Source organism: Elaeis guineensis, chromosome 6 (genome assembly GCF_000442705.2).
Source record: "Elaeis guineensis isolate ETL-2024a chromosome 6, EG11, whole genome shotgun sequence".
Classification (NCBI taxonomy): Eukaryota; Viridiplantae; Streptophyta; class Magnoliopsida; order Arecales; family Arecaceae; genus Elaeis; species Elaeis guineensis.
This window is the reverse complement of record NC_025998.2, coordinates 77,305,242-77,332,983: the sequence shown is the minus strand read 5'-3', so window position 1 is coordinate 77,332,983 and position 27,742 is coordinate 77,305,242. Positions and strand designations below refer to the sequence as shown.

General features: G+C 36.5%; 1 protein-coding gene across 5 annotated transcripts in view; it reads left to right on the top strand.

Moving 5' to 3' along the window:
- LOC105036145 (5'-3' exoribonuclease 4) overlaps positions 1-15,677 on the top strand; it is a 51,950-nt gene extending 36,273 nt beyond the window's left edge. For 4 of the 5 annotated variants that reach the window (XM_073259538.1, XM_073259539.1, XM_073259540.1 and 1 more), the window contains 10 exons: positions 559-629; positions 2,004-2,132; positions 2,245-2,321; positions 2,522-2,562; positions 2,657-2,731; positions 2,853-3,004; positions 3,135-3,239; positions 3,340-3,415; positions 12,910-12,992; positions 14,688-15,677. In XM_073259538.1, the coding sequence (XP_073115639.1) occupies positions 559-629; positions 2,004-2,132; positions 2,245-2,321; positions 2,522-2,562; positions 2,657-2,731; positions 2,853-3,004; positions 3,135-3,239; positions 3,340-3,415; positions 12,910-12,992; positions 14,688-15,390 (1,512 nt within the window). In that variant the 3' untranslated portion in view covers positions 15,391-15,677. Of the gene's footprint in view, positions 1-558; positions 630-2,003; positions 2,133-2,244; positions 2,322-2,521; positions 2,563-2,656; positions 2,732-2,852; positions 3,005-3,134; positions 3,240-3,339; positions 3,416-12,580; positions 12,709-12,909; positions 12,993-14,687 lie in introns of all 5 variants that reach the window. The other variant, XR_012142143.1, reaches the window with a different exon arrangement.
- Positions 15,678-27,742: the final 12,065 nt, after the last annotated feature.

Here is a 27,742-nt window from a genome sequence, read left to right as displayed (position 1 = left end):
AGTTCAGGCTATTAAATCATCACCAAAAGTTATGTGGAGGAATAGATCTTTTCCTGTGCTTGGTGCTTTAAAAGTCAGTATATGCAGTCACAAATGTCGATGTGGTCCCTTGACCACACTGCTTTCCCTATTTGCGGTTATTGTATGTGGTCTGTGGCATATGGACCTAATAGTGGCTCCATTAGCATGGTGCAGTTGCTTATGTAGTGCACTCTTATTTGGGCCAATGCAGGCTGGGTTGGTTCAGTCTGATGGTGAGGTTGTTACAATTATTTCTAGTAAGTATTCAGTAATTAGTAAGTACTAATTGTTGGCTGTCATCACTGCTGCTGCTGCTGTTCTTATTGTTACTGAATAACTATGTATCTTAATTAATTTTATATATTTTTGAAGAACACTAATCACATATGCACCCACAAACATCTCCATAGAGCACTTGGAAACCCCAGCTGCCTTATACAACATTGCCTAAGCTTGTTAAGCCAGAGTGGTTGATATGTCAAGACTAGGTTGACAAAATTGTTTCTTATTTGGTACATTAATAGTCTTGCTTTACAGGTCCAAAAATATGTAGAAGGCCTTTGCTGGATTATGAGATATTACTACCAAGGTGTCTGCTCTTGGCAGTGGTAAGTTATTTTGATACCAAAAACCCGATTATACATAATTTTCATGCATTTACTTATATGTAACAGTACAGATAACCCTCAAGCCTAATTCTAAGTATTTGAGTCAACTTGGTAAGTCCTTGTTCCATTGTGGGCTGCATTTTGTTTGCTGAAAGTTTTTTCAAATCCTAAATAACTAGTTATGCAATTGCACACCACCCACACCCACCCCCCACACCCGGCCCCAGCCTCCCCGTGCCCCCTCGCACCCCGCACACATCACATTTACTATAACCATGATGAAAGCTGTCAAACCATATTCCAACTATTTGAGTTGGCTTTGCTAGCTTATTCTCCTATCGTTCCAAGCCAGGGCTACATTCTGTTTTACTGCAGCATTTTCCAGAATTCTTCCTCACTATCTTCACATGTTTAAAGTAAGTTTTGCCTGAGGCTTGTACTAGTAGACAATCGGTTCGATACAATACTTGTACACACTGTTCTGAGCCGGGGTGCACTGAACTAGGTGAAGGGAGAGGGAGAGTGGGAGGAGGAGAGGAAAAAATAGAGAGGGGGGGGGGGGAGGGGCAGGAGGCTTACAAGGTAGGGGAAGAGGGAGGGAGGTGGGGGGAGAGAAAAAGAGAGGGAGAAGAGCTCACAGACAAGGGGCAAAGGGACGGGCGGGGGGCGGCGCACATGGAGAGGGAGGGAGGGAGAGACGAGACTTACCTTGGCATTGGTCGGGGTCAAAGACGGGGGAGAGCGAGCATGAGCAAGGAGCGAGCGAGAGAGAAGAGAGAGCAAGTGCTTTCTCAAAGCTTCAGCTGAACGCGAGAGGAGGACATGGTTTATAAACTAAGCTGCCCACTGAACGATTCCGATTTGTGTTGGTTCAGTTCAGTATAGGCCGAACCACCCGGTTTGGGTTGGTTTGGCGACCGGTGATTCAAAATTAGGCATCTCAAGTTTGTTCCTTTTGCACAACTTCAACAGCCCTTCATGCTGAGCATTCTCAGATCTTAGTGCATATCATGTCAAAATGATTCATCCTTATTTGGTGCAATTCATAAGTCATATCAGTTGCAGAAACACCTCTTTTATCTGAAGAAGGATAAGGATTTGGTACCCTTCATTGCTTGACAAAAGGATGAGAGCTGCTACTCTACAGTCAGATTTATATTTTGGCTTTGATTGCATATAGATTGGATGTGACTTGTTGGTTAAGACTTCCATTTTCATTTGTCTAGGTTAAGCAAGTCCTGAAACTTCACATAAAATTCTGTGCCAACTAAGCTGTTCTCTCTTCTCTTCCAGTAATATTGAACAAATTGTGCTAAATGCACTTTAAGATTTAAATGCATAAGCAGTTGCAAATTTTTCTTTTCTTCGACTCAGGTTCTACCCATATCATTATGCCCCTTTTGCATCTGATCTCAAAGGATTGGCGGATTTGGAGATAACATTTTTTCTGGGTCAACCTTTTAAGCCATTTGATCAACTAATGGGAACACTTCCAGCTGCCAGGTTAGAAACTGAGTTGCTACATGTTTTTGCCTCTTGTTAAGTTATTTTGAGACATGGAAGCTCTTCAATGTGGTTTTAAACTTTTAATCATGAGGTTTTCTGCTTCCTGTAGCTCAAATGCATTGCCTGAGCATTACAGGGCATTGATGACTGATCCAGCATCACCCTTAAGCACCTTTTATCCCAAAGGTAAAACTTTTTAAAACAGTTTCTGTAGGTTTTATGAATTGGTGTCTTTGCTTTTTGGTACAGTCTGTCTTTATTATCTGATGTTGACAGTTGTGAATTTGAAATCTATATTCAATGTGTCAACCATCTTGATACTATTTTAATTACAGATTGTATTTATTTATCGTGGTCTAAAAAAATTTCTTTTCCATCATCTTCAGATTTTGAGATAGACATGAATGGTAAACGCTATGCATGGCAGGTAAATCATGCAGGTTTATGCAGTTGGTTTAGATTCTTGTCTTTGATATATTTATTTGAGAGAGGATTATAATTGTTTATTCCCATGGGACCAGGGAGTTGCAAAACTGCCATTCATTGATGAGAGACGGTTGCTTGCAGAAACAAAAAAGATCGAATACACTTTAACGGTCTGGGGAATGTGGATTCTTTTAATTTATTTATTTTTAAAGTTTAGATTTTGTGTTGTACTAACTTTTGGTTTCCTGGGCATCTACTTGAAATTCTTATGCATCGGTAATGTTTCTGCAGGAAGAAGAGAAATCTCGAAATAAAATAATGTTTGACATAATTTATGTCCACGATAGTCATCCATTGGCTGCACAAGTTGTTTTACTCTATCAAATGTGTCCACTACCAGCAGAGGAGCCATTATTTTTTATTCAAATTGACACAAGTGTTAGGTCAGGTTACCATGTATTATGCAATTATGTTGAATTATTTTTTCACTGTGAACTATTATATATGCATTTGTTTTTTGTGTCATCCTCCTCCTGGCCCCATGCCCTAATCATTATATTTCTATTTTTGCAGTAATGGAATGAATGGGTTCCTGGGTTTATGTGAGAGGAACCACTGTAACACATCTGTACCTGCACCGGTCAAAGGGTTAAGTTCTGTTGAAAAAAACAGAGTCTTGTAAGTCTTCAATCAATCTTTTACTGTGTTTCATTCTGAGGAAAATAGTTTTTCTTAGTTGGGAAAGCCTCAGCTGCAATAAATTTCTGAAATTCTGCAGGAATGCAACATATGTTAATTTTCAGTACCACAAGCACATACCAGAACCTCCTGAAGGTGTGATCATGCCTGCAAAGGTACTTCTGCAGTGCTATTTTACTAATTGTTCTCTGATAACTTGGCTACAATCAGTAAACCATGTTTGGCATTGGTAATAGCTGGAGTTCATTTTGCTTCACTTATTTTCTGCATATAGTTATGCACATTTAATCAAATCAGAAATGATCATGAGCCATGAATATGCAGTGGTACAGAAAAGTGCAGAATGAAGGATAAGTGGTGATTTGGTTCAGCCTAGGGAAAGAAAATTTTAGGGTGATGGGGCTTTGGGATGCTAGGATAGAACCTGTAAGTTGTTGCACATATTAACTGAGAACTGCTTTTCTTAAAGAAAGAAATGAACTAGTGCAGTCAATTTTCTAAGTAGAATTGGGTGATTAATTTTATCCTGGGGACTGGGGATCTAGGGTTTAGTTAGTTATCCAAAGTTTAAAACTAAAGAAAAGGGGGTTCTTGAAGGTTGCTATGATTAATACTAGAGGGGTTTAAGGAGAGAATTTCATATTATGTGAAGAATTATGATTCGACATCTAGTTTAATGGAGGGAAGACAGAAAAGAATAAAGAAGAGTAGCTAGAATCGAAAAAAAGGTACATAACTAGTGGAAGGAAAACGTAAAGCTTGGACTCACTCCAAGCAATTGAATCGTTGCTCCAATAGAGAATCAATGGCTTCAGATAAGTTAATGATTGCAACTCATCAACTATCTGAAATTTACATTCCTTTCTTTTCGAGAAGACATCTGAAGTGACAACCTTACTAAGATATTATAGCATCTACATACGATCGAAGGAGGAAACTATTAGCTAATAAAAAAGAAAATTAGGAAAGCAATAATGAGATAAATGAAAAAAAATGCCTTACATTCAACACGTGCATTGCACATGACCAATCGAAATGAAGGGATTTAGGGAAAAGGAATACACTAGGTATGTGGGCCCTCGTGCGAAAGAATAAAGATAAGTACTTGGAGTTGCAGCATCCCATCTTGACGTTGGCCTTGTGGTGGAGTCATGAATAATAAAGTTAGAATTGGAAGAAAAAGAACAAGAAAACATAGAGGTCAAGGTTCGAAATCTCAATATTGAACCTTATACCGGTACCGTACTGATATAATGTTGGTACAGCTGATACTATGGTCCATTAGGTGTATTAAGGCTTGGCACACCCCCCATACCTAATTTCAATTTGGTACCAATAAGGTACAGGATGCTCGGTTTGGGATAATATGCATTGTCACAATGAACCTTGGTAGAAGTACTTGTGGAGATAGCATTTTTTTTTATTGGGATCACATGTCACCATGTTGCCTGATGGAATCTCCATTGGAGAATCTTTCATATTTGGTAAACATCTTGACTGAACATTATTTCTAGTTGGACGTTTTTCCCTACTTGATGGGATCCATGATTAGTGATCATCTTCCACCAAATTATCAGCCCTGCTTTTTCTTCACAAGCGATCTCCATCACCTTTGTTTTGTAAGAAACAATTTTGCCGTCGAACAAGGTTAAATCTCTGCTATTATAAGTTTATAACCAAAGTTGTCAAAGACACACCTAGGCGCAAGGTGCACACAATGCCCAACTACTGTGTCTTGCCTACCCCAAGGTGAGGCCTCTTTTCTTAAGCATTTCTTTAGTGCTAAAAGCATGCCCAAGGTTCGCCATCTCGGTATTGGATCCCGTAACGGTACCATTCTATTACAATGTTGGTATGTCTAGTATGGGGGCCGGTTCATATACCAACTGTCAGTATGCCTCTGGTATCATGTATCAGTTCGGTATTGGCACAATATGATACATATTGGTGCCGGCTGATATGGCAAACCTTGAGCATGCCTTTGTTTTCTAGAACCTTGCAAAAAAGCGCCAGCATAGAAAATGTGTCCCTGATCACATTTAAATCTCAGCATTTAGTGTGATCTGGATTTGGAGATTTGTGGCCAAAAGGAAGAAAGATACAAAGGGGAAGATAGGTAGATATCAAGAGAAAAGTGGGTTAGGATTCCCACTTCCCGAGTGAGAGAGCTGCCGGAACTAGGGCTCCGACCAGCCAACCACCTGATTCTTCCATCTAGTAAGTCGTCCTTCTTTGGCCGGTTCAGCTGAAATAGGAGGCACCCCTGCTGCTTTCATTCTTCTTCCTGTTCTTCTTCTTCTGCATGGTGCCACTTGCATATTTTCTATGGACTGAGAGGTAGACCATGGACGTAATTGATATATTCATACCTGTAAGGACAATCATGTAAGTAATTATATAGAAGAAAATAAAGTTTGTACAACAAAATTGAAAAACAAAATTTATGCCAAGTTATAATTAGAATATAGGTGATAGCTTGTCAGCATTATGCTGATTTTTCTTTTCTTCTTGATCACTCCTAGTGATGCATATGCTGGAACATTCTCCTAGATCCTCTATAGCATCTGAATGCTCTCCCCCCCCCCCACCCCAAAAACATATACATTTGCCTGAGTTCAGGTCCAATCAAGACTCATATGTCATTTTTATTGTTCCTTATGATCAGTCAGTAGAAGCCTGCTTGTATGCATCCTTTCTTTTTGGAATCACAGAATTTCTAGTTAAACTCTTTTTAAAGGCTTAACAGAAGAATTCCCATTCTATCTGTCCTATGTCAATCAGATCTCTAATAAAATACTACATAACAAATGGTCAGAGCTGCTGATCCGCGCAAAAGTTGATCATCATCTATTCCTCATCATTACAAACTTTTCTTATTGGATTTTTTTATATGGAAGATTCCAACAAGTTGCACCATATTGCAAATTTATCATTCAGATTATCCAAGGAAATAGAAATCAAAGCATAAAAAATTCTAAATTTATGTTAACTGAAATTTCACTAAAATCTGACCACTTAATATAAATTCTTTTCTACTTCTGTTCGCTTGGCAAACCTGTAATTGATGTCTCTCTTATCTAATCCACACGCTGATGACAATGATGACCGAGTTAATTATTATTGGCTTTGTGAAGTGGATAGATGCCTCATAGTTGTGAAAGGAATCAAAAAGCAATTGGTAGTCTTCCGTACCTATTGTGGCTATAATTGGTATAATATTTTTTCTTGGATTCAATATGTGGCCTGTGCTCTGGAGTAATTAATTAATTTGAATAGAGGCTTAATAAACTTTGTTTTCCATATGCTACTTAAAAAATGAGAGTTTATATAAACTTAAAGTAGAGTACCAACTGCTTACATGGATAGTATCACCCCATGCCACTTGGGCAAGGAGGCAGGGGTTTGATTCTGGTCGGAGTCAACCCTTGAGGGGTAGGATGCATACAGTATAGGTGGGATTTAGCTATTAGCCCCTCCTAATCTCCACCAAAAAAAAAACCTTTAGGTAGAAGACTATGCAATCGTTAATATTTGGATTGTTGAAGTGAATGATTGTCTCTTAGGTGTTATGCGAGGTATGCTAGGAGTCAGGGCAAAAAAAGCAATTGGTAGTATTCCAAAGATATAATGGCTGTTCTTGGTTGAATATTTTTCTTTGAATCAATTTTTGGCTTGTCCATGAGAAAATTGGTTCACTAAATAGGAACTAAATTTCTCATTAAGGAAGCCAATAAGTCACTCATTGAGACATCACCATGGTTACTAATATTTTCAGTCATCTTTCATTCAGTGTTTGAAGCTTCATTAAGACATTTGCAACCAAACTGATGTCTTTGTAACCAAAACTGATGACATCTGGCTTTCAGCCTAGATGATCAGAAAGTGGGCCAATTTGTAGTTTTGTTCGAAGCTAAATTATGGGGCCAAATTTGTTTTGTATTTGGGTAGATTATTATAACTTTTTATCATGTTTTCAAATCCTCGTGGCATGTACTACATGATACTGGAATAGAGTACCATCTTAAGCAAAATTTTTGTGCTGGTATTGGGGTTGGACCAGTCGGCATGGTTTGGTATGCCCCAGTACCAAGCTCGAACCAACACAGTAGGGTGGAGGGAGAAGGAAAGAGAGGAAGAGGGGGAGAGAGCCTTTGGAGGTCTACAGTTGCTCGCCAAGGTTGCCGGAGGGCCGTTGTGTCCGTTGGAGGGCTAGCGAGGAGAGGAGAGGGGGAAGGAAAGAGAGGAAAAGAGAGACGGGGGGAGAGGGGAGAGGGAGAGAGCCTTTGGAGGCCCGTTGGTGGCCGCTAGAGGCTTGTCGAGGCCGTTGGAGGGTCGCGGCATCTAATCGGAATAGGGTGGATGCCCTGTTTTGTTATCTTTTTTTTTTCTTTCATGATATTGGGTGAAGTTGGTAACGTCATTGCTAGCTTAGCAGTTGATTTTTAAAAATCGACTTCTAAGTGAAGTCGACAACGTCCTTTTCTTCTCCTTTTCCCCTCCCCTCCTCATCGATCCTCCAGCGGGTGCAGTGAGCCTTCAACGGCCTTCAGAAGCTCTCTCTCCCTCTCCCTCTTCTTCCCTCCCCCCCTCTTCTCTTTTTCCTTCTCATTTCGAAACTGTCTTGGTTGGCCACCGGTACGGTCCACATTCCTCAAATTGGGTCGTTCGGGATGGTTCCGCTGACCATGATCCCAGATGTTGAGATGGCACCATCCTGCCATCATTCGAACATCCTGATTGACATCCGCAGTCCCAAGCATTAGGATGGGGTAGGATGGCTTCACATGATTTAAAATCTTGCTTTTTATCATTTATTACTTACCTTTTAACTATTTAGAACAGGGTTTTCTGTACCGTGCCGAACCGGCTGCTATACCCTGTATCGTACCGGACCGACGGGGAACCGACACGGTTCGGCTGGTAAATTCGGTATACCGGTGGTACGTGAGGGAAAGAGAGGGAAAGTGAGAAAGAGAGAGGAGAGGAAGGTGGGAGCCATCGAAGGTTGGTAGTAGCCGGCTGTGGCCATCGGAGGGCTTTCGAGTCTCGTATCGTCCGATAGGGCTTTCTAGAGAGCGAGAAAGAAAGAGAGCACTCGGAGGGGAGGGGGGCGACCTATCGGACGGATAGCACCTCCGTCGCGAGGCCCTCGGTGGCCGGCGAGCCGACACCGGCGGTCTGAGGGCAGTCGAGCTGGCGAAGCCGCATTTTTTTCGAAACAGGTCCTCACTTATTTTCATTTTTTTTTTGGTTTTAAACTGATGAAATCGGCAACTCAGTTGCCGACTTCAGGGATTTTTTTTAAAAAAAAAGTCAAATCGTGAAGCCAGCAAACTATTTGCCGGCTTCACTGAAAACTAATTTTTTTTAAAAAAAACTCGCGAAACAGGAGCGTCGCTCCTGTTTCACGCCCGCGGCGCCGTGTCTGTGGCTGCACCCTCCGGCGGCCTCACCTGCTCCTTCCCCTCTTTTTCTTTCTTCCTTCTCTCTCTCTATTTCTCTCTTTTTCTTCTTCCGGTTCGGGTCTGCTTGCCTTCGTCGGTTCGCCTTGATTTGGTACGGTACCGAACTGTACCGTCGGTCGGCCGATACGGCCGGTGGTACCGGCTCAGCAAGCCTTGATTTGGAAGCATATTTTCTGGATTAAAATTGGACTTGGGAACTGTTGAGAAGATTTGAGGGCATTGATATGTTAGATTCTGACCATATTGAGAGAAAAATTATTATTTTTTGATATTGGTTAGGCTATTGAAGGGAAAATCCCATAGACATGTCTGTTGTTGTGTTAGATTGTACTTAGACAACGACATGATATATTTCAGCTTACATTTTAAACATTTTAATATTTAAACACACTTTCTTTGTGGTTGTTGGATTAAATCCTCAAAAATATAATGGAGGTGCTAAACAGTAAAATACATTTGAAAATGATATTTAAATTTTGTTGGTACTTTTTTAAATTTTTTATAATTTTATTCATACTTTTGAGTTGTTTGTGCTTTCCAACTGAAAATAGAACCAGCACATCGGAAACTCTGAAAAATGAAAATTCATTTCGTTTGGCCAATATCGGAACTGGTTTCAAACCTTTGTTTTATTTATGTTGGTCAATTGGCGAGCATAGAGATGCTAAAATGAATGTTTCCTAGTGTTGGTATGTGTTGGATTGCTTGTTCTTGATATTGGGATTTGGGAGAAGACTTGGTGAAATTTGGGAGACCAAAATAATGTGATACTTTACCTCTAATAGTAATATATTTAGGACATGTTGATGGTCACAGGGAATGCCTTGTTCTTGATGGTGGCACGCTATTGAAACCTCCTGTCTATTTGGCTTTGTAAACTTGGAGAAGAGCCCCAGGGCTGAAAATAAGAATTGATGGGTAGGAGAAGTAATTTGGACCACATGAGAACATAGTGGGTTTTCTATTCAAATAGAACAGTTTATGTTTAGCAGATTTCTTTGGAGTCAAGATGAAAAAGGTGGGCAGGTGATAGAGTAGGAATGCTTTTGTCCTAATGGGAATTCATGATTAAGTGCCTTGTTGCAAAATACAGTAGAGTTTGGAGGAACTTTTGCAATAAATGCATAGAGAAATTACGGAGGATAATGTGGTTCGCAACTTTAAGTTCATTAGAATTGAAATTATCTTTGATGTTCTTTATTTTTAAAAATGTCATAGGTTTGTCAATTGAAGGGTTCCTAAATATGTTGTAAGTTGTAACTTTGTTTAAATACAGTTATTCTATTTCCATGCTGGTGGGAGTTTTTGATCAATAGCTATGATCAAGTTAGATTCTCAAAGGGAAGTACTTATAGAAATGCACTAATAGTTTTTAATCCTATAACTTGGGTATTATGAAGCCAAAGAGTTGAGCTATAAACTTCTTGATCGCTAAGTGCCTTGATGCATGCTATTGATTTGAAATTTCTACCTTCAGTGTTGCACCTCCATTAAAATTTTGTATATGCATCCTGTACCACCATCTGCACCTTCTTTTAATGCTTTTACTGTTTTCTTTCATCAAGCATTTCCTAACAATACCAAATTATGGTGAAGCAAGTTTCATGTGCATGTCATGGATGGTTGGGATTGGACTTGTGGTTTTTTTTTTTAAAAAAAAATTGGGACCAGGATGGATAGTCTTCATTTTATAGGAAGTATGCCTCTTCTGACTCTCTCATGAGAGAAACAGTCATAGAAGAATGGAAGTGCACTTACAGTTCCAGAAGAAGAGTCAGGAGGGGATGAAGAGCGAAGAGTAGAGATTTTGCAATATAAAATTCTAGGGTTGCCACCATGATAGTAGGAATTCCTTTTGGGGGTATTCTTGAAAGGAAATGAGGGAGGTGGTGCTTTTGAGAGTTTAATTGTTGTTTACAGTTCAAACGCATTTCATGTATTTTCTCATGTACATAGCAATACTAGTAAATTATTAATATTCTATTTAAGTTTCCTCTTAGCTTCACCTACTATTTATTTGTTCATTTATTTTTAATGCTTGTAGCTTCCCATAACTCCTAATTCCACTACCATAGTTGCTGTTGCTGTAAGCCATCAAGGACAATCTGTGATCACTTGGATTTTGGATGTTAATCAACATTTCTAGCATTGTCTACATTAATGCTACCTGAACAATGTAGTTTTAGATTGGATGTCCTGATGCTTCTAGACACTTGGAATTGACACCACATGGCTCCAGATTCCTTGAAATTGTATTCAAGCCAAAATTATTAGCACTTCACCTAGGTATCTAAAATGGATAATTAACTATTTCAAATGTTAAATGATGTTTCCATCACGTGTCTAGATGACACTTCTAGTGAAGAGAGTTTTCCTCTTTCTTAGAATATATTATGAACTGCATTTTTTTCCCTTGAAGAGTACCTTAGTTTAATAGTTGATGTATTTCAGTGTCATTTACATATTAAAAATTTAAAACATTTGTGTCATATGGGATTATTGTTCCCATGTTAGGTTTTCAGAGGTAAAAGTATTGGATACCTTGGATGCGGACATCTGCACCCATGTCAAGTGTTTCAGTCGCAGTGATGGACATACATGGCATCTTAATTACGATGCCATAGATAAAAGAAAATCTATTGCTTATTTACAAAGGCATTTTCTTAGGATGTTCTGAGCAATAGAAACAATCAAAAAAAAAAAAAAAATCTGAAAGGATGCGTGCATGAAAAAACTGATATGTAGGGCCTGACTTGATTGCCTCCCTAGCCATCGAATCAGCTGTCATATCAAAGGACAAAAGGCCATTTTCATTCTATTAGGTTAAACCAAAATAAAAAAAAAGAAAAAAAGAAAAACAAAAGAGGTCATAAGTCATAACTGCCTCTTTGTATACTCTCCCACATGGGTGCTACTGCTTCCATAGCAATCCCTTTTTTCTCTCTTCTCCCCGGCTCTCTCCTGCTCTCTTCTCTCCCTTCCCTTCTCTTATGCTCTTCCTTCTCCAGTTCTGTTTCCCTGCCCTCTCTTTTTCTATCTTTATCTCTTCTCCCCTTCACTCTCTTCTCATTTTTTTCTCCTCCACCTATCCTTTTCTTTCTGTTCTCTTTTTACATTGCCCTTTCTTTTCCCTTCTTTTCTCTTTCCCCATTCTTGCAGAAATTTTATTTAGATCGCTAAGAGCTATCCTTCTTTGGTTCTCTATGGAGGTCTAGTTTCTCAAAATTGATCTGAGGAGCTATTGAATTTGAGGGTTACCATTTTCTTATGGAAAGGGATGACCATAGGGAATGAAGACGGCACCAAGCATGTGGATAGGGCACAATCGTACAAGAACTCAGGTATCTGTATGATCTAGTACTGCAGTGTAATTAGAATTGCCAATAGGCTAATTTGTGTTGGTTTGTTGATAAAGTTAAATTTCTTATTCTACTTGGACCAGAACTGGAACAAGGTTCAGTAGTTCAATATCTGGGCTTAGTGTAGTAACTTTATTAGGCATGGTCTCTCAGTGGATGTGATTTTAAGAACATTGATATCGAGTCGTCTAGAGGGTTTCTATTGTTAAGCCTTGTAGTTTCTTAATTGATTTAGAAGTTATTGGCTCTCAGGTTAACATTATAAGATTATTTATGCATTTTTTTTAGTTTTGTTTTTTGACCTTCTGCCTGTAAAAGTTGCCTACCTGACCAATGCAAATGCACATGCATACATGGAAGAGTCGTGTTTCAGTTTTTAGAGCTTGCTATTTTGAGCATTTAAAAAAAATGAATATAGGTGTTGTGCCAACTGTTGATTGTTAGCATCATGCTGGATCACTTCATTTTTGTAACAGATTGTTATTTTTCTTTTTAGTCAACTTTACTGGTCTACCCTGTATTGGGCCGAAATGTTACTATCATGATAATGATGTATAAGCAAACCTGTGGGTATGGAGTATGTACTATGTTCCAGTGCCACTACCAGTAGTTCAATCAAATGCTGTAAGCACTCATCATAGCTGCATCCTTAATCCATATACTGTTAAAATCTACCATTTATTGAACTTGTGGCTTGTTATTTCTAGCTGCTTCTGCTTCAGAATGTTGGGTGAATTTGAAAACAGCCTTTTTAAACAATCCTGCTATCCCGTGTCAAGAATTCAGATAAATTGGCAAACTAAAGTAGACCCTTCATTTTCACAGGTTTTGAAACCTCAGGACATCAAACCTTTCCCTGTTTTATGGCATGAAGACAATAATGGACGTCGTCAGCAAGCTAGAGAGAGGTATCTCTTTATTCTCTGGATCACTCATATTGCTAGTTCAACCTTTGTCAGTATTCACTTTTATAGGGATGATGCTGTAGTCTTGATAGGTGCATATTTGCCTGTGTGGACTGGGTTTCCCCTAGTCAATTATAGCTGTTCACTCATTTATAATGGCTGCAAGCAATGACATGAAGAGAAAAAGGGATGGGTAGATATGCCAACCCTCTTATCCCATGCCTCTAAAATAAAATAGAAGTTTTTAAGTCCATTTCACCATCTAAGCTTCTATTAGAACAATAACAAAAGAAACCTCCTCAACTACCAGCTTAGTTCCCAGGTAACTTGCAACGTCCCCCTTTCAGCACCTTGATACCTTGCCAGTGTTCTCAATGTGGTGGTCAGGGGACGAGATAGTGCATAGGGGGTATGTAGGTCTCATATGAATATCTGGCTACTATTTTTTAACGATTTAAAATAAATAAAATATATTAAGTATGATGAAACGGTATTAATGGTAGTTATTTTTTGGGATAAATAATAGCAATTTTACTAAAGATAACAACTAATAATTAGTGCTTGCTACTTGCTACCTAATACCTAATAGCAATAGTTATCACATAATCAATATACAGACTAGGGCTAAGCACGGATCGGGTTTGATCGGGTTGAGAGAAAAAATTTATCTGACTGAATCCAATCGGGTTGAAGAAAATTCAACCCGCTGCTGACCGTTTATCATGTATAAACCGTTTGAAACCGAAGTGAACGGTTTGTAGCGGGTTCGGGTGGGTTGTGTTGGTGTGGACTTTAATGTTGACTCAATGTTGATTTTAGACCCAATGTTAGCCCACTTGAGCTTATTTGTTTTTTTTTTTTTTTTGGATCAATTTAATGCAAAAAAGATCTAAACCTTTTAAGTTACAAATTTTGGGCTTATTTTTGAACTTGTACAAAACAAAACAGAAAAATGGAAGATTTACTCATCTGAAAGCAACTACGTTTGAAAGCTTTCACTTTAGCATTGTCTTAAATTGATGTGTTTCTATCAACAATTCAACATCAATATTCTCATGAATTCAAATGGGTGATGCAGTGTTTTTTAGATGAAGTATTGAAGTCTAAACAACACCGTCCCAAAATGAAAGTGAGTTTGTGAAATACTACATCGGTTGGATTCGGTTTCTTACGGTTTAAAAGTGTAGGAATCGAATCCGACCGTAAATAACTGATTTTTTACAAATCCTAATCCGATTCCATCCGATTTATGTCTTTCAATCGACCGAAATCGATGTTTATTGGGTTAGATTGGGTGTTTCTTCGGGTTTTGATTATTTGCTCAGTCCTATTACAGACATTATCCATACATACATTAGACCAGTTGAAATCCACATCAAACCTAATCATTAGCTTAGGCGGGCTAGGCTGGTTATGTATGTTACTACAAAATGCTTTGTAGGTTGCATATGCGGTTATGCAATGCTTAGTGGACTGCCTTTTTCATCCTATTTGCTGTGTGATCATATATAATAACCACATATAGGAAATTCAATGTGTGGTCAATAGACCACATCCACGTGCAGCCACATGCATGGCCATGTGCACGACCATATTCCACACTATCTTGCCCTTGCATATTCCACCAAAACAATCCGGTCGAAGTATCTTCAATTTTATTTTGGAAACTTGATGTGAAATTGAATGTCCTTTTTCCAGGCCACTGCTGTCTGGAACCCTCTCTGGCCATGTTTTAGGAGAAGCAGCACATCGTCTGGTTAAAAATTCTTTACAAATCAAATCCAACAACACTGTAAGGTTGCTTGGGGCACCAGGTAGGAATGCTGCACAAGGTGTTAACAAACCCAGACCTGCTGGACCATTGGGTTATGAAAGAGGTTTCATGGAGGGCAAAGATTATTGTCGGTCTTCTACCTATAGCCCTCCTAGCTGTAACATACAAGGTTTCTCAAATTCTAGGCCATTTCAGTTTGCTTCTGATTTCCAAGGATATAGTCAGAACCTAAGGATGCAGAAGTCAAATTTTCAAGACCATGGGAACATTAGTACAGGAATATCTAATCTGACAATTGAAGAGAGGCCAAGATTCCAATCACATCCAAGGATGCCAAATGATCGATACTGGCCCAATCATCAGCAGCACATCCAGAATGCAGGGCCACCACCACCGTTGCCGCCAATTAACTGGATTGGTAAACAAACAAGGGGTTATATGGATGGATTTGGCATACGGCTGCCTATGAACTGGACTGGTAAACAACCAACAAGGGTTTATGTGGGTAGATCTGGCAGGCAAGAGATATCCACCAGAAGCCTGTATGATAAGCAGCAGCAGATAAGCAAGGTATATCGTATTAAATCACAGACACAGGAGCCAACAAATTCAAGTAACCGGCAGTGAACGTGCTGCATCTTAACACACTTTTGTTTTCTGTGAATTTAGTATCTGTTGTCCCATGTGTAATGTATGATTAGAAGCGTTGGGTGATGCACCCTCCTGCCAGTCCCTGTAATTTACATTAGTTTTACCCATATAACATGTTCTTAGAATCTAAAAGGTTAACGTACTGCAATGCACATTAAAGTCCGGTTCGCATATGTTTGTTTATTTTTTTCCGGTCTGTCATGTACTTAAAGTGTTGGATGCCATACCCACAGGCATTATCAAAGGACGTGTTCATTGATTTATTTATAATCTCTCAATGCATGTCTCAAATTCTGCCATGGCTTGTACTTGCTGGAGCTAAATTGCATCCTTCTGCATCGGTTATAGATAATTACACTGGCAACTGTCAATGGAATAGTTTCAGTATAATTTGGCATGATGAATGAAACATCAACACCTTGGAACATTCTTTTCGATGCTGGATTACCGACAATTAGGTCTTCCAGGTTTTCAGCAGAGGCTATAAAATCACTTCTCATCTGCATGTGCTGTTGATGCACCCTCCTAGTAATTGGAAGTGGAATGCCCGAGTTATGTGCCTGCTGATTTTCCAATGAACATTTAACTTGCTGACCACATATTTTGAAGCTAATGATGGAGTCGTCAAAATTTTATAGGAATTTCAGCCATTGATTGTATCGTTTGCACAGCTAACATCTTGCATGTCCTTGTAGGCTAAGATCGGATCTGCAAGGAACCTTATCGGATGATTCACGTGCAAATACTTGGACCATTTAATTACTTGCTGTAGAGGCCTAAATGAGATACATAAGCTGCTATGTATGGGGACAAAACGGATCTCATCGTAAAAAAGTACCGTATCATCTGCAAAATTAAGTGCACAGAAATTTCTAAATTAGGCGGCCTTATTAGTTGATGAAAAACTTCCAAACTGAGCAAATCAACTATTATATATACACAAATATGCTGCCAGGTAGCTGACTGCAAACATTTTGTCAGATTGTGTTGACGCTTGTGCTGTCATGCAGGCTACGTTAAGTACACAATCTGTACAGCTGAAGAACTTGTGCTGGAGCTCTCAACTTCTGTCAGTTCATCTCTTAAATGCCACTATATTCAGACATTATTTGAACGAGAATGGTGAGGCCATCAATGTGGAAAGGGTAAATGATTTCGCCATTAGATAAAGAAAGACTAAACTTTTCTCACCACACAACCATTACATGTTTGAATGCTCGACTGGAGTAGACAAACCTAAACTGATATTGCTCTGGGGAGCAAGAGACGCAACTTATCGACATCCAGAGATGAATTAAATTATTTAAAATCCTGTAGGCTCCTCCAAACAATCATCCACTGCAATCTGCTATCCAGATGCCCGCAACTAAGCATAAGAACTAAGCTCCATTTGTCATGAAGTACCAATGTTTCTGAGTACAAAACATTAAATTGCTTCCGATTATGACCTGAGTAAAGAAGCTGGAATTGTAACAAAAGGGAAATGCTAGAACAGATTACTGGAAAAGCAAATACACAGAGACACATGTTATAAACTAGCAAGCAAGATCCGTCATTGTAATTATTAAGCTGGACAAGGGCCACGGTCAAAAAACAACTGCAGTTAAAGCCACTTAAACTGACTAATTGGATTCTGAGTCAAAGCATGAAACCAGTAAAATTACCTATTGACAGGTTGTGTGGGATTTAGGTTAGAGGTAATTAGCAGGGTTAAACCAGAACCCTATATAACTAATGTCTATTAATATCTTAAAATAAGCTTTTAATAGACTTGGAAGTGGCCGAAGAATAAGTTTTTGATCATTGGAAGAATTGAACTAGCCGTTAGAGTGAAGAAATAGCTGTTGGAGAAGAATAGGAAAACTAGCTGTTAGAGTTGTTCTCCTGTTAGGAGTCGATTCTAGATCCTCAGAAGTCAACTCAAGCTACCCACGAGTTAACTCGATCTCTTTAGGAGTTGGCTCGCCTTCAGATATGAAAAATTCTGCATTCTACCTTCTTAAGAGAGTTGGCTCGTCTTTTTCATGAGTCGACTCGGCCTGTCTGGGAGTCAACTCGCAAAATCCATGAGTCGGCTCAAGTTGGGATTCTGAAAATGCACTTTTATATCTTGACTAAGATAGTTGACTTGAGCTTCACAAGAGTCAACTCTTAGTCTATGCCAGTAAGATCTAATGTACCAGAGTCGACTCTTCATTCTTTGGAGTTAACTCTACTTAGCCAAACTTATGAAAATTTGTTCTTTGAAGTTCTCTAGTGTGGCATCTTTGAGAGGATTTCTTTCAAGGATAATTTTTCCATTGTGAGCATCTAAAAAACTCTACATTCATCCTTGAAATACACAATTAGTACCATTTTTACTTAATATTTTATTATCATCAAAATTAATTTTAGGATCAATAATCATCAAGACTCGTAGCCTTAATACGTCCAAATAAATCAATATGCAGAAGTTCTAATAGCTTTGAAGTTGAAATCATACTTTTAGATTTAAAAAAAGATCTAATTTGCTTTCTTAATTGACATGCATTATAAACTCTATTCTTTTCAAAATTAAGTTTTGACAAACCTTTAACCAAATCTTTTTTGGTTAATCTTGTAATTGAATCTATACTTGCATGTCCTAGTCTATTATGTCAAATCTAACTAGCTTTATTGATTTTGACATTCATAGCAACTAGATACTCAATGTTATCTTGATTAAGATCATCAAGATCTACCAAGTAAACATTATTATGTCTCTTTTCCTATGAACTTAATTCAATTTTCATTGGAACTAGTTATAATGTAACGAGATGATTTAAATAAAATATTAAAATTTTTATCAAATAATTGACTAATGTGAAGAAGATTATACATTAAACCATCTACAAGCAAAATATTTCCTATAAAGATGGTAGGAGTGATTTTGATATTACCGAGATCAATAATTTTATCTTTACCATTGTCGCCAAAAATTACAACTCCTTCATCTTTAGCTTTAAGAGAGAAAAACTAAAATTTATCTTCCATCATGTGCCATGAACATCTGCTATCAAGACACCACTTTTTTATTGCCTCATGAGATGCTGAGCACACCTGCAAAATGATCATCATATCTTTTTATGTATCCAAGCTAACCTAGATCCTTTAAGGTTAGCATGAATGATTCTTTTTGAAATACAAATTTATTTGATTTTAATATTTTCAGATTTAGCATTGTTAAATCTATTCAAATTCCAATTAAAAACTTTGTAACTAGATTTATTACATTGGAAAAATCTAATTATATATTTTTCAAAATAAGATTTTATAAAAATATTTTTTAGAAACCTTTATTTACTTAATGTATTAAATCCTAATCCAGTTTTATCAAAAGCTATTTTCTATTTTTTTAAAAGCATCCAGAGATTTTGTGACCTTAAAGTAAATCTATCTACAATAGGCTTTAGTTTATCAATTTTCTTTTGAAAGTTTTTGTTCTTTTCAATCAATTCATTTTGTTCCTTCAAAAAACTTTACTTTTTTTTGAATTTTTTTCTTTCAATTAGAGACTGATTTAATTTTTTTAGATTTTTTTATTTTGGAATTTTTTTAAAATTATTAAATAATTCATAAAAGGCATCATATAATTCTTTAAAAGTAAAATCATTAGAAATACTTTTAGTTACCTCATCTTCAAGTGCCATAAGGCAGAAATTGGCTTTCTCTTCCTTTATTGGTTCCTTTTCCTCAGAGCTTGAAACTTCATCATTACTCCATGTGGCCATCATGGCCTTCTTTCTAAACTCTTTGAACTTTTCTTGAGTAGGGGTAGCCGGCTCTAAGGTGATCGGGTCTTTTGCATTCATAATAGATAGCTAGTTGATCATTCTCTTTATCTTTTTTCATTTCTTTGCTTCCTTCCCCTCTAATGTAACCTTTTTTCTTGGTGCCAAATCTTTTCTTTCTCATGAATCTTTTGAACTTCTAGTGATCATGGTCATTTTATCATCATTTTCAGATTCATCGGATAAATCACTTTCCAACTCTTCCATGGCTAATGATTTCAGTGCAATTGTCTTCTTCTTTATTTCTTTCTCAATATTTTGGTTCATGCTCAACTCATGAGATATGAGAGCCTATAAGTTCTTCCAAGTTTAACTTGTTGATGTTTCTGGTTTCTTAAATTGCAGTCACCTTGGCCGCTCATCTTTTTGGCAATAATCTGAGAATTTTGTGAACAAGTTTGCATTTTGTATAATCTTTACCAAGACTCTTTAATCTATTAATTATATTTATGAATCTAATGAACATATCTATAATATTTTTTCTAGGTTTCATGTTAACCAGATCATATTTATATGCAAGCATATTAACTTTTGATTTTTTGACTTGATTTGTACACTCATGGATAACTTCAAATCGATCCTATATTATTTTAGCAGATGAACAAATAGAAATATGATTAAACTCATTCATAACTAAGGAGTAGTATAAAACATTCATAGCTTTAGCATTTAATTGAGATAATTTCTTACCTAATTCATCCCAACTCTTTTCAAATTTGGGTGAAGGCATGCCATCAATTAAAATTGTGGGTATGTGAGGATCTTTAACTATGACATTCCATACATGTCATAATCTTGTGCTTAGATGAGTATTTTTATCTGTGTCTTCTAGTATGTGTAATTTATGCCATTGAAAAGTGGAGGTCTATTGGTTGATTGGCCTTGAACCAAAGATGTACCAATTAGGGCTGCTATTGATCTTCAACTCTTGATGGTTAGATTAATTGGATTGAGTATCTGCTCTGATACCGCTTATTTTAAGTGACAGCAATTCAAGAGGGAGAGTGAATTGGGTTTCTTAAATATTAACTTAAATAATTTGGATCCAAATATAATCTCAAAAGTGTTTGTAAAGTGATTAGTAGGCAATAAATAAAGGTAGCAGAAATAACAAATTAGGCAAAGTAAAACAATCATAAACACAAGATTTTGGCACCAAACTCAGCATCTACATCTACTCTCCAAGTAAATTCACTTAAGAATTCAACTATAACCTCTTAAATATCACAATTCAATTTTTTTCTTAGGTTCATAATCCAAGCCAGTTGATTTTCTTGAGAGGATTGAGACAGTCTTTAATGCTTCTTCTCAATAGTAGTTAGCTTGAATTAAAGCTCTCTTCCTCTCTTTCAGAGTAATTGAATGTATGAGGGATTAAATTTAAGGTACTCTTTAATTCCTTCCTTTTTCTCTTTGAGTTCCTCTCACTATAGTCAAGAATAACTCACTAACATATATCTTATTCAAAAGTTAGTTCCTTCTATGAATCTTTCATATTTATTAGCTTAAAAATATCTATAATTAATGCTCTAGCAGTTGGAAGCTTGAAAATAGTCGTTGGAATGCAATTAGGTATATTTTTAAAATTTTGAAAAATTAGACGTTATGTTATCAGAATTTAGCGAGTCGGCTCACCTAAGCTCTTAGTCAGCTAACCTTCAACTTGAGTGGGCTAAGTGAACTTCTGAGACCACTTAGCAACAGATACCAAAAACTCCAACATTTTGTCCGGTTCTATCTACTTGAGACTAGGTCAGCTTAGATCCTATCTTAGTTAGTTAACTTAAATACTTGGTCCACTAGTTGATTCTTGCATCAATTCAGAAGACTTATTGATTTATATAGCTTTATGTATTTATCTTCTTCTGAGCTTAAGTCGGCTATCCTTCTTTTTGAGTTAGTTAAGTGCCAAATTTGATCGGCTATCTTGATCATAGTGTCACGCCCCTGATCAAAGATTACGAGTTAGGGATTATAGCAACCGTCATATACTCATAGAGAACTCTCTCCATAAGTATGCAAGGTATCTCATCACGCTATCATAAAAAAATAGTAAAATTACTAACCAAAAAATTAAGTCCAAATTTAACTAACTAAAATCCAACTTTAATATCTTAATAAATTCAACAATATTCAAAAAATTTTACATCAAATTCAGTAAAGTTTTCAATCTAAATAAGACTATCGAAGTTCTACTTCTAATTACTCTTTCACACATATTTTTGTATCATCTTATTTCTCAAGATGTATAAAAATATAAAATATAGAGTAATGAGCTAGATAGTCTAGTAAGTAATGTTCACTTCAATTAGATTATATTAGATAATAAAATAAATAATCATTTATAGACGATAAGTATATGAAGTTCATCAATTCAAAATTAATTTCTATTATGCAGTATTATCAAAATATTATTCATGTCAAATTTAATTTTTTTTCAAAATTTAAGTTTTTTTCAAGAATCTAATTTCTTTCAAAATATCAAGTTCTCATCAACCATGAGCTTGACCACATTATTCCTTGGTAGGGTCATAAGACCGCATATTATCTTGTAGTGTATTGTATGTCATCTTGTAGCATGTTGCGTATCATCTGGCAGCAAGTCCTTATGAATCATGAATCTGCTGGTGGTTTGTCATTGGTCTACTGGCGACATGTCATGTATCTGCACGTGACATAAATCTTTAGCACTAATCAATTACCAATATATTAGCTCTCATTGATGAGGTCCTCCATATAGTCAGACTGAGAGTTTAAGTCATTCTCAAATCAAAATTTTTTTCATAAAGCATATTTTATATTCTACTTCGATAGAAATATACATATTCATATGGTATCGAAATCAATCAACTATAATGCATAATAAGATCAATACTTTCAATTATATTTCATCATAATATTTTAAATAAGATATATTCAATAATAAAATATTATTCATTAAATTCATATATCATGAACAGTATAATTCAAAAGTTATTGATATAATAATTTTATAATTTATCAATAATTTAGAAAAAGTGAAGCATTACTTATCTCACACGTATTCTAATAAATCTAACAGTTTCATGATTTTTTTTTCAAAATCTTTGGTTTATAGATCACATCGCAGTATCCCATTTCCAGACATCTACAACCCTATATAAGATTAAGATTGATCCAGTTATCTAATTTCATCCGATTAAGATCCAATTAGGATATATGTGGTTCAACAAATATCAAAGATAATTAAATCAATAGTATTTAACAAAAATCAAGGTGGAGGTCAATATATCATTCGATGATTAAGATTCAATTCAATCAAGTAACTTCATCCAATCAGAGTCAACTAAGATATAAGAATTTGATAGAAATCAATAAAAACTAGATCTTATGATGCTCAACAAGATTCGGATAACGTAGATACATTATTCGGCTAACCATATGGTTTAGAGTCTGGCTATCTAGATCAACTTGGATTGAAAATGACAGGACTGAAAATTTTTCATAGAGTTTATAAATCAGGTAGAGAAAGAAAGTTAGAGGAGAGAGAAACGAATAAGATTTAATAGGGCTAAGCATGCGACATATTGTCCGACAATCCGCTTGGTTAGATCAAGACAATTTAGTTAAATCATGATGGAATTACTATACAAATAATTCAATAAAATCATAGGTGATAAAATCTAATAATATCTGATCTAGTCCAGATAGGTATCGATACATTATTCGATGATCATGGATTAGGACTCCTTCACTAGGATCATTTCTATTCATCATCGATCTTCTTAAAGATCTAAAAAATTCTAGAAGAGAGAAATAATCTAGAGAGAGAAAATCATAGAGAGAGAAAGTAAAGAGAAATAATGAAGAGAGAAACTAGAGAGAGAAAAGAGAGAGGAGAGAGGGAAGAGAGAGAATGCTTTCTTCTCTTTCTTTTTCTTTTCTTCTTTTCTTTTCTTTTTTTTATTTTTATTTTTTATTTTTCTCCTTCTTCCTCACATATTAGGGGTTAAGCTCTAAGGGGAGCCATGCTGAGAAAGGATGGTTGAGGATGCAACCCATGGCAATGAAATCGATGGTCACTGGTCCAGTGCTCAACGATGATGAATGACACTAGAAATCAAGGGAACATGATCATTAAAAATAGGGCATCTATTTTCCAACTGAATCTAGAGATTTGCTAGCTAGAACCTATGCTCCAAGGCCACAAAAGAAAAGAAAGGAGGGTTAATCAATGAGGGTTGACTGATAGATCATGATGTTGCCGTTAAGACACTGTGTTTATCAATTTAAATATCCGACTTCTTAAAATAAAATTAAAAATATATAGAGAGTAGTGAGAGTCAGATCGAATTCATGGAGAAGATAGTACTTTGATTTAAAAATTTTAATTTTTATTAAAAATAATTAAAAAAAATTTAAGTCAGAAAATAAAAATTAGAAGTATGAAAAAAAATTTAGTACTAAGATCTACCATCTAGATCTTAGCTTCTACTTGCAATAAAAATTTAAAGTACATAAAAATAGTTTGGTACTAAGATCTACTATCTAGATCTTAGCTTCTACTTGCAAAAAAAAGTAAAGAATAAAAATTTAAAGTACATGAAAATAACTTTTATATTAATTTAAATTTAAAATTTAATTATAAAAAAATTAAAAGAATAAGTAAATAAAATAAAATTATAATAAAAATTTAAAAAAATAAGTAAATAAAATAAAAACTATAATAAAAATTGTAACAAAGATTTCGTAATCGATTGGCGGAGCTTCATCGGAAAGATAGTTGGTGACTCTTCTTCCTTCAAACTCCTTAGAGCATGCTGGGCTTCCTCTTCTTCTTTTTTTTTGGATTTGATCTTTTAGATGGTGTAGGTATAGAGATGGCACAGGAATAAAGCACTCTTCTAAGCATCTCTTTCTTAGAAAAGCCTTCTCGCAATCTAAAGCTTGCTTGTTGCCTTCCCTTGTGCCTCTCTCTCTCAGATGATTTTTTTTGTATATCTAGACCCTTTTTTTATAGCCTTCCTGACCTCTTCGTATCAAGTCTCTTTGTTATCCATGGATTTCCTCGCATTTAGGTCTCCTGGATGCTTCAAGTCTCCCAAAATTGCATCCCAAGCATGTCCAGATGAAAACAAATTTTTTTGATTGTCGGATCTTGATCAAACATCCTAGATCCATTGCAATCAATCCTAAATCAAGTCGGGAACCAATATTAGCTATCGGATCAAGGTTGAGATTTGATTTGGACCATCAAATGGTGCAAAAAGGGTTCTGATCTTAGTTCTTCCAGCCGACAATGAATCTTCACCTTCCGATCACGCATAGGATCGCTTAGAGCCGTTGGATCGCACCAAACCAGTGGGCCACACCACTGGATATGGGATCGTGCATTTCTGGCTAGTCGATCAGATGTTCAATGCTGCCTCAGCCATTTGATGGTGCAAATATTTCTCCCACCCCATGCACCATGATATGGATCGGGCAAATTATTGTGTGGACTACATGTGGACTGGCCACTGGTCCATGGTACACTAAGCGATTGAATTGACCGATTTGGGTGGATTTTCTTAAAATTTTTATGTCGGGACATGCATGTATATTTTAAATTTTTTTTCTAAACATGACAGCGGAATAGAAGATTAAAATTTCTTTTAATCTATATCATGTATGCATAAAACATAAACCAGAGGGTCTATTTCATATGCTGGAATTGATCACATGCTGAAATTGAATATGTGATCGAATCACATACCTATTTCATAATTTTTTTCTTCAAATCTGGATCTAGTAGAGAAGAGACTCTCTCTTAGCCACGCAAGTATCCGGTCTCTATAGATATCCACTCAGGATCAGCCTGGAATAACCCTCTTAATATTGATTTTTTTTTCTCTAAAAAAAATTAGCCTACGAATTTGAATGAAGCCTGGATCGCGATCAACTCTTTGATCCTTTCCTTAATCTTCTTCTTCTCTTCTTCTCTTTCTTTTCTTTCCTTGATTATACTGCCACCATGGACTAAGAACCAGCACACAAGAGGATGCCCAACAGCCTTTGGACTTGGAGAAAAAAGGAACGCCCGACACTTGGGCATTGATGCTCCAAGGAAGAAGAGAGGGAGAGGAGAAAAGAGGGGGTGTGAAGCTCTCTAAGAGGGGGCATGGGTTGCTGGTTGATGTGCTTAGGGATCTTAGGAAAGGCTCCTTTAAATCTTATTCAAAATCAAACAAGCACTTAATACAAGTCCTACTTGCATTATGTTTTTTTATTTCTTTAGTTATTTGACTTCCTTTAAGAAATCAATTAGGCACTAACTATTGGAGCTCTTGCACCCACAAAAACACACCCCACTTTGCACCCATGGGATGCCCAAAGCTGATCCCACATGCCCACCAATTGATGGACACGTCCAACTTGATCAAATCAAGTGGCACCCAATCAAAACTATCAAGAAAAATAATAAAGAACTTGCACCCTTAATTCTTTTGATCCAAAATCTTAGGCACCCAATAATTAGAGCCCAATGAATCTAATTTATTTAGGTTATTAGTAGGTAATTAAGTTTGAATTAATCTTATCAAATAAGAAATTCAAATGTAAAGAAAAAATTGGGTCCAACCATGTGCTAGCAAGGTTATCCTGAATCCAATAGCAACCATGTGCTAGCAAGGTTACCCTAAATCTAATAGCATTTCTCCCAACCCAATTAAGACTTTATAAGCCTAATTGCTTATTCCAGACCTAGTCTCTTTATTGTGTGACCCCATAGATTCAATTCTATCTGGTAGTGAGATATACAATGATCTCTATCATTATATCATTGAAATTCTTTTCAAAGGATCGAAATAATTTCACTCTAACTCATCAAGAATTATCGATTCTGAGTAATTCTAGTGAGCTCTCATAATCCATCAGTAACATCTAGTAGTATGGAGTGGCAACCTAGTAGAACTGAAAATAAACCTCATGGTATAGTTAACGTATGATTCAGTCCCTCTATTGTGAGTTCCGACTAAATGGCAGGTTATGGATAAATCATCAAACCTCATCATTAGTCATATGATAGATTTGATCAGTTCAAGTCCAATTGTGATCCTTATGAAAATTCTTTTTCAACAATCATACTGCTATGGCCACAGACTCTCAGACTTAGTCTCTCAAATCTCATAGGACTATTCCTTTCTATCAAGATCGATAGATCTATCTTGATGTATATCCTACTCTTACAGTGGATCAACTATTACCAACATCCACTACAAAGGCTCATTGAGATCATATTTATATGTCAATCAAACTTCAACAGTCTTACTATAAGCAGTCGTACCATCATAGATCAAAAAATCATTCATATAACTACAACATCAAGACAATCACTGACAATCGAGTAGAAATCTAAGTGATTGTTGGGTTTCGATGATGTAGTGAAATATAAATTTTAAAAATTTTTACATACATTCAATAATTAAAAATAAATTTAATATTTAAACTAGATTACCAAAATACAAAAATCCTAGGAGCACCTTGATGATTGCAATCAAATAACATAAGCATAAATAATAAGAGAAGATCAGAAGTCATATACCAACACGAAGACCTCAAATTGGTAATCTTGATATCTCCATGAGACTTCAAAGTAGAAGCCCTCCAACAGTGATCTATATGGGATTGATCAGGATCCTTCCCAATTTGTCATGGTGCTGTAGCTTTCTTCCTAAGCCTGCTGCTGATCATCCTTCGCAAGAACGGATTGCACCATAGCTTGTCTACTTTTGAGTCCTCCACTAGGATCACTCTAGGAACCTTTCCTCAAATGATCTCACCAAACACAAATCAGATTATATGTTTAACGCATGAACAACTTGATTTTTGGACAAGCATCTCATGCTTTCTATTTTTTCTCTTCCCTTCCTTTTTATTTTACTTTCCTTTTTTTCTTGTCTTTATCCAAATTTCTTCTATCATTTTTCCCTCCATTTTCATGCCTATTCTCAGCCCAATTTTTGCATGTTAAACCTAGTTGTAGCACCTCTATTTATAGGAAATAAAGGGCGACACCATGGGATGGCAACTCTTGGCATCCCTTAATCCTTACACGCTCCAATTTATTTTTTTTGCATGAAAACCAAAAGGTCATGGCATGGAATAAGAAGAGTTTTATCTGTAGAAGGACTCTTCCTCTACGTGAAAAATCTGAATGCCATCATATGGTGTGTGGGAAAAGGAAATGGTGTGAGAAAAACCAAGAGTCCATAATAAGATGGACTCTTCCATAATGCACAAAATAATGTAGCATCCCAAATAAATTTGGCATTCAAACTCCTTGCCAGAGAAGGACTCTTCCTTCTCTTCTACACCCATAATTCAAAGAGCCATCACATGACACGATGAAATAAGAAACGCATGGAATAAATGATAAGGAATTTAAAAGTTTGACATGAAATGGACTCTTCCATTTCTTCGCACAAAACATGAGGCATCCCAAATAAATTTTGGCATGGAGTTCCTTCCCAGAGGACTCCTCCTCTTCCATGCCCACATAT